Source organism: Triticum dicoccoides, chromosome 3B (assembly GCF_002162155.2).
Source record: "Triticum dicoccoides isolate Atlit2015 ecotype Zavitan chromosome 3B, WEW_v2.0, whole genome shotgun sequence".
NCBI classification, from domain to species: domain Eukaryota; kingdom Viridiplantae; phylum Streptophyta; class Magnoliopsida; order Poales; family Poaceae; genus Triticum; species Triticum dicoccoides.
This window is the reverse complement of record NC_041385.1, coordinates 429,420,094-429,427,309: the sequence shown is the minus strand read 5'-3', so window position 1 is coordinate 429,427,309 and position 7,216 is coordinate 429,420,094. Positions and strand designations below refer to the sequence as shown.

The 7,216-nt window shown below is 44.1% G+C and overlaps 1 protein-coding gene across 1 annotated transcript; it reads right to left on the bottom strand.

Annotated features, from left to right (window-relative positions):
• Positions 1-3,669: 3,669 nt before the first annotated feature.
• On the bottom strand, positions 3,670-6,087 carry LOC119281339 (WRKY transcription factor 71-like). The gene is made up of 3 exons (XM_037561866.1): positions 5,589-6,087; positions 4,545-4,691; positions 3,670-4,469 (listed from the first exon to the last, which is right to left on the bottom strand). Exons 1-3 carry the CDS (start codon positions 6,083-6,085, stop codon positions 4,073-4,075), a joined length of 1,041 nt encoding a protein of 346 aa, XP_037417763.1. The 5' UTR covers positions 6,086-6,087; the 3' UTR covers positions 3,670-4,072.
• Between the last annotated feature and the right edge of the window lie 1,129 nt (positions 6,088-7,216).

The window sequence follows — 7,216 nt, the reverse complement described above, 5'->3', positions numbered from 1 at the left end:
AGTGAGTCTAGGGTCACTCGACGTCGAAAAACCCACCAAAGTGAGTCTAGGGTCACGGGACGTCAAAAAACCCACCAAAGTGAGTCTAGGGTCACTCGACGTCGAAAAACCCACCAAAGTGAGTCTAGGGTCACTCGACATCGACAAAACCAACCAAGTGAGTCTGGGGTCTCTCATCATCGACAAAACCAACCAAGTGAGTCTAGGCTCTCTCGGCATCGACAAAACCAACCAAATGAGTCTAGGGTCAATCGGCATTGACAAAACCAACCAACAACATCAGATTCAGCATAACTAGAAGATCCATACATAACCATAACTAATAAGTACCATATTACACAATAGTGCTTAATGCTAAATAGGTACATGACATAATCATAATTTAGAGATTAGTAGATCATTCATCTAATAGTAGTCATTACATAACCATAATTATAGTACTCATCATCCCATAACCATGTTGGTGGTACTAATAATCAGCATATTACATTATACTGCTCATTCATCTAAGATGGCCTTGATCCCATTGAGCTTCAGCTTGGTCTGCTCCACAACCTTCTCAAGCTCATTAATGTAGGCCTGCAACTTAATCTTCTCTTCAGCAAGCTTCAACTTCATGTTCCTAACGACATTGGCTTGAGCAACTGTCGGGTTCTTGAGCATGTCATACTTCTCCTGCAGCTTCCTCTCATCAGGTTTGTTCTGCATCTTATCTCTCTGCATCTGAGCCCTCTGCTCCTGGGCATCCAAGAGACTGTTGACATCTTCAACCAACCTCTCATAACTTGCCTGCAGCTTGATCTTCTGTTGTGTCAGATTGTGAACAGCAAATGAGCTTTCCAGATTCTCCTCAATCTTGCTCCTCCCGCACTCTTCATACTTATCCCACAACTTGGTCAATGCATTCTCCATTGAGGCTGGCCAAAATGGATCAACCCATTCAACTAGCCAACAGTTTCTTCCCTCATGTAATATTAGTGTTAAACAAATGGTGAAAAGTGCTCACTAATCCACATGCTATAAACTAACAAATAGGTATGAAGTAACACAATCAGTTAAACAAACAGGTATGAGCTATATGACACAATGAGTTAAACAATTACACACTCATTAATCCACATGCTATAAAGTAACAAGTCTGAATCAGTGATCCCAACCCTATGCACATACTGACATATAAACAATGACCTCACTCACCCACCACTATCACAGAAAATACATAACTAATTAACAACCTAACTAACTGGACAGACCTGCTGACAACATTGTGCACATGCTCACGTATAAACCTTGAACTCACTGAGCATCTAACACACCAGAGCTGCTAACTATAAAATCAGTACTAAACAATGACCAGATTAGCATCAATTTGGCACATACCTTCACAGCACAAGCAAGGAACCTCCTGCCAGTATGGATGCCCTGGAAAGCAACACGCATCTCTGCTGGCAGGGAGTGTTCATTGCACAAAACGTCAGGTTCAGTGCCCTCGAAATCGGAGTCATCCATGGTTTCAGGGATCTGGAGGTGCAAAGGAAAGCCAACAAAACTTCAGATCAAGCTCAACAGAAAAATCCCCAAATCCCAACCCTAACCCTAGCTTGAGCTCGAGCAACTCACCTTGATGATGCCCTTGTATGAAACTGAGTCGACGTACTGGTGAGAGTTCTCGCTGATGTCGTCATCAGACTAGGACACCATGGCGACGCGGCGGCGACGGCGGTCGGAGATGTGGGAGGGGGCGGCGGCGGCGAACGAGCGGGAGCAGAGAGGGGAGAAGGACGAGAGAGAGTGAGGGCTGGGAGTGGGCCTGCACCGCTTCGGGGGTGTTTGACCCGAGCGGCTCGAACCGGTGCGCGAGCGGCGTCTAATGCCGTCTAACGCCGTCTAACGGCGTCCCCGTGTGGACAGTGCTGCCATGTCGACAGATGCGGGCCCCCTTGTCATAAACGCACTTAAAACGGTCCAAACGAGCAACCAGTGTTTTTTGCAAAAAATTAAGAAAAAAATTAGTGTTTTTGGCACAATTCCGTATATTTATGGTTCCTGCAATTCACTCAGGTCCGAGTGGCGGGCCTCAAAGCCTCACGGACATAATTTCATAGGAAACGGGTGGCAGCCCTTCCTACTTAATAGAAAGTACATAGATTGTCATTGTAGAACCACACCATCCAAGTCTGCACAACAAGTTTGTCACCACAAACCAGCCCATAACTCCGAATAGACATACTCCCTCCGTTCCAAAATAGATGACTCAACTTTGTACTAAAATTAGTATAAAGTTGAGTCATCTATTTTGGAACGGAGGGAGTACGTGCTAAGAACTTTTGGAAGTGCTAAACCTACAACCTTGTGTTGTCAAATGCATTCAAAACCCTTTCAATTTTGTTTAAATATAAAAATTGTAAATGTATTAAGAAGGTTGTGGTGTCAATATACATCATTGTTTGTGTAGAATTTCCACTCTAGACCACCGAGATCGAGAAAAATTACTCACACCAAACTGGTAAAATAGAAGAAAACGAGACAAGGAGGATATACATGCACGCATATGGTGTGATACTAACATCTTGTTTGGCAATTTACATAATAATCTAATAATCTCCGATAAAACTAAACCTCAAAAATTAGACTTACCATAGAGATGGATAAATTTCTCATATTTTTAGATTAACCCTACACTTACATAGCCATGGATAACTTTACTATCTATTTAAGCTCTTTTCTGCACATTATATCAGAAACAGGTAAACACAAGGAAAAGCAGTTCAACCAAACGAAGATTATTCACCGCAATATGCAACCTTACCGGAGACCCAAGGACAACCAACTAAAATTGGCTAGTGCATTTACAATTCTGCAAGCTTATTATCACTAAACATCTGAAACTGCGACAGAAGTATAATTCACCATACCACACAGTAGATCTCAGTTCGTCTATAGTATTAATAAATAGCGTGAGGCATCTGCCTGATATAATATGGTTAATTCAAATACAAATAAGTACTCTCTCCGTTCCTAAATATAAGTCTTTATAGAGATTCCACTATGAACCACATACGAATGTATATAGATGCATTTTGAGTGTAGATTCACTCATTTTGCTCCGTATGTAGTTCATAGTAAAATCTTTACAAAGACTTACATTTAGGAACGGAGGAAGTATAAGGAAGTGAAAACACTCCACAAATATATTTCATTGATCAAAGCAACAGCCTCGTGAGCATATTGACTGAGATAAATAGTACTCCCTCCGTCCGGAAATACTTGTCATCAAAATGAATAAAAGGGGATGTATCTAGATATATTTTAGTTCTAGATACATCCCCTTTTGTTTATTTTGATGACAAGTATTTTCGGACGGAGGGAGTAGATAGAGCTGAGATAGGACACACCTATGAAACAATATATTCATGTCTTAGTTATAAATTCCTTCTACCAAACAAGCAAATCACGAGGAGGCGACACATACTATGCCTACTCCCACAAGAAACCGCCCAGTGCACCAACGTCCAAAGCAATCAAAATTCTCTTTTGCGCCATGATTATCTCGAGTATGGTTTGCACATGCATAAAATTAAAGAAACTGCCACCGGCCATCAAGGAAGTGCCCTTAAATATATATATAAGCGTTCGACGAACAAGCAGAAGTTGAGATGGCAGCTTGTGTAAATAATTCCTCACAGCAACGAAAGTGAAGTGAAATATTCCTCTCATGAACGAGGTACACATATGCACTCGAGTACATGTACAAGAAGTCCACGGTACGAGCTATATAAATTAATAAGTTGCAACTGTTCTAGTTATTAGACCAGCTTCATCAACTCATCCAATTTGCCCGTGGAGGACAAATGGAAGAGGATTAAAGCAATGTAGGCACAAGTTCAAGATGAAAAGCTTGCATGGAATTAATAATTAGGATAACAGGACCGCACCATGCATAGACCAAGCTCAAGGGTAACCCTGGCGATCACATCTGGCGCAACTCCAGCATTTGGAAAGCATCATATATGCATATCTACTAGGCTAGCTAGCTACTAATTAATTAAGTGTGTCTGAAGGAGTTAATTAGTCAGGGGTTGTTGGGCATTGTGGAAGGGGAAAGGTCTTGCAATAGCGCGTAGTCAGTGAAATGGTGCTGCTGGAGAGTTCCCGCCATTGGATGAGAGGCTGGATGATGATGGGGAGGCGGTGGCACGCTCAGCAGGTGCATGTTAGGGCTTGGGTAGGGCATGCGCATCATGCTCATCAGCTCTGGGTGGAACACCCCCGGCGGTATGAGGTGCGGCGGCGGGAGCCCGTGGAGTCCGGGGGGCATAAAGAGGTGCGCGGCGCTTCCCCGGAGGCTGGCGGGGCTGTGGTGCGTGTGCTGCCCTTCGTACGTGGTGATCACCGTCGACGGGTCCTGGTACGACCGCTCCACCTGCTTCTTCACGCCGCACTTGGGCGTCGTGCACCGGTAGTAGCTCCTGCGCACGTTGCCATTTACATTACGTTATCACGGCCGGTTCACACTGAGCTTCATGCATGCAACTAAAGCGTACCTTGGATAAGGGCTGTTCTTGACGGCCTTCTGGCCGTATTTGCGCCACCGGTAGCCGTCCTCGAGGTGATCGACCTCGCTCTTGGTGAGGAAGGAGACGCGGGGCAGCCGCGGCCTCTTCTCGGCTTTCTTTTTGGGTTTGTTATTCCTGCAGCGGCAAAGTAATTAATCACTTAGGTTCATCGCAAAACAAAAATAAATAAGCAGTTAACAGGCTAGAAACAGAACAGGCACTGATCCATCAGTGCCTTGCTTAGCTAGGTCAATCAATCAATCGTGATTTTCCGGAAGTACTATATATAGCTAACTATGTCGCCTAGATATTTCATGGAACGGTGCAGCCCATGTTATGTAGTTTTGCCGAGAGTGATCAGTGTTGTAGATCAATAGTTCCATAACAGATAGGGAGTGTAGTAAGTTAGCTAGCTAGATATATATATACCTATATACAGAGATCACATGTCATGACAAGATCAACCTGATGTAATGCAAAATTTAGGAAATTTATACTAATGGCCTTGATGCTTTTGGAGATTATATTACATTTTTGGATCTTTTCTAAAAGGGGGAGAGATCTTTATTTTTGGGTCTTCAAAGACTAAGCTATCTACTTGGTCAAAGTTTGAAGCTACGGCACGCATGCGCAGCAATTGATTAATTCTAAGGAAGATCTCTTCTAGAGTGTACGTTGATTGTCTTTTAATTGAATACCACACGATCTATAAAGTTATCTTGGACCAAAGCAATAAGAAGCATATAAGACGACAAAAGTGTGAGTCAGCTTGGGGGCTAACCGGATCTAATTCCAGATGAACTATAAGAACCCTAATGAAGCAAACCGTAGCAAACCCTAATGTTCACATCACCTAATAGACAAGGCACAAACACAATGGGGCAGAACGAAAGAAAATCCAAGTAAGCAATAGTAGGACCAGATCTATCACTGTATGAACACATCGCATAAGCTCACGACAAAAGGAATCGGCGAAGCAAGAAATCAAGGCGATTCACACAGCAGATCAGCATCAAAATTGGCGAAACCTACGCTGTCTTGGAACTTTCCCCATCTTCATGGTCCTTCCCATCCTCCTGGTCATCCGCCTCCTGCGCCCGGCCCTTGTTGCTCCGGCGAGACTTTCCCTCACCGTCCCCGCCTCCGGACGAGAAAGACACCGATGAGTTGGGTGTTAGCAGCGCCGCGCTTTCTCCAGCAGCGCTGCCGGTGCCCTGGCTCTCTTGGTCATGGCTCCTAACGTCGACCGACAGCTCGTGCTTGGCCGGCACGTCGAGATGCCGAGCTAGCCCGGCGGGGTCCAACAAGAACCCCTGCAGGTAGTTCGTGATGCTCGAGTACGGCGCGATCTCGTCGTCGCGTACACCACCGCCGACGCCCTCGGGCTGGTTGAAGAAGAAGCTCTCCATGTCGTCGTTGCTGAGCTCGTAGCCGCCGGCGCCATCGTAGCGGGTGAGTTGGCCGTGGCCATGCTGGTGGTAGAGGCCATGACGGCCCTGATCCCCTCCCCCGCCACCACCGGAAGACATGATGAGAGTGGGAGGTAGCTAAGTGTGTAAAGAGAAGAGAGGCGTGGAAGTGAGGAGGAGGGTTTGAGCTTGCACCTAGTCTCGCCTTCCCCTCTTGATATTCATTTTTAATTGCAAAAGCGTGCAAAGGATGATAGGCGCAAGATACGACTTTTGTTGAATGGAATATATAATTTTCAGTGGGTGCGGGGGCAAGGCGATCTAGCTACTACCACGTATTCTAGTGTGATGTGTAGAATCAGTCAATTCCTAATGTGTCTATTAGTGACATCTCCTTGTTTAAGATTCTGTTTGCATTTATCCATGTGGGCGTATCCGTCAGAACAAACTGTCGGCATATAAAATGAACTGCAGATTTCGTTTTTTACAGGCATATTACTGCAGGTTACTGCTGAATGATCGAGATACTTGATTCGAACTGGATGTGGTTTAGTGTGCTTAAATCCCGCGTTTGGACAGACATGGAGTACTTTGTTTTTCTCTCTTTTTTGGGAGGAAGGGCAGATACATACCTGCAGTCCTCTACGGTCTAGCTGCTGTTGCAGCCAAGAATTTTGACACACAACGTGTGGCTTTACCCAGTAGTACAACGCTCATTCTATAATTCCACGTGCATATATGCGGGTACCATTTTGAATTAATGGTCGCATGCATACGTGTATAGCGCTGTGGAGTTGGAGCTTATGAATGTACTAACTGTCCGGGTTTATTAGTTTTTTTTTCGTATTTGACTAAATTTTGACCTTAGATTTGAGTAGCAAAATATAAGTTGTATGACATACAAATTATATTGGTATATTCGTATTTGAAAGGAATTTCCAACGATATTATTTTTGTTACATATAAATATACTCCCTCCGATACAAAATAAGTGTCGTGGTTTTAGTTCAAAATTAAATGCATGGTTAAATTTTGACCCAAAATGCGCTATGACTAATAAACCCCGGCGAAAGTATAGTACGTACATACGACATTCAAGTTACTCTCCCCCCCTCTCCTCTCTCTCTCTCTCTCTCTCTCTTCATGGAGTACTATACATAACCGTACATAGTGCAACTGACCTCCCGGACGGATAAAATAGTCTGATGAAGTTAGCAAACCATGTTCTGTTGTCTAAATCAAGCATGTATG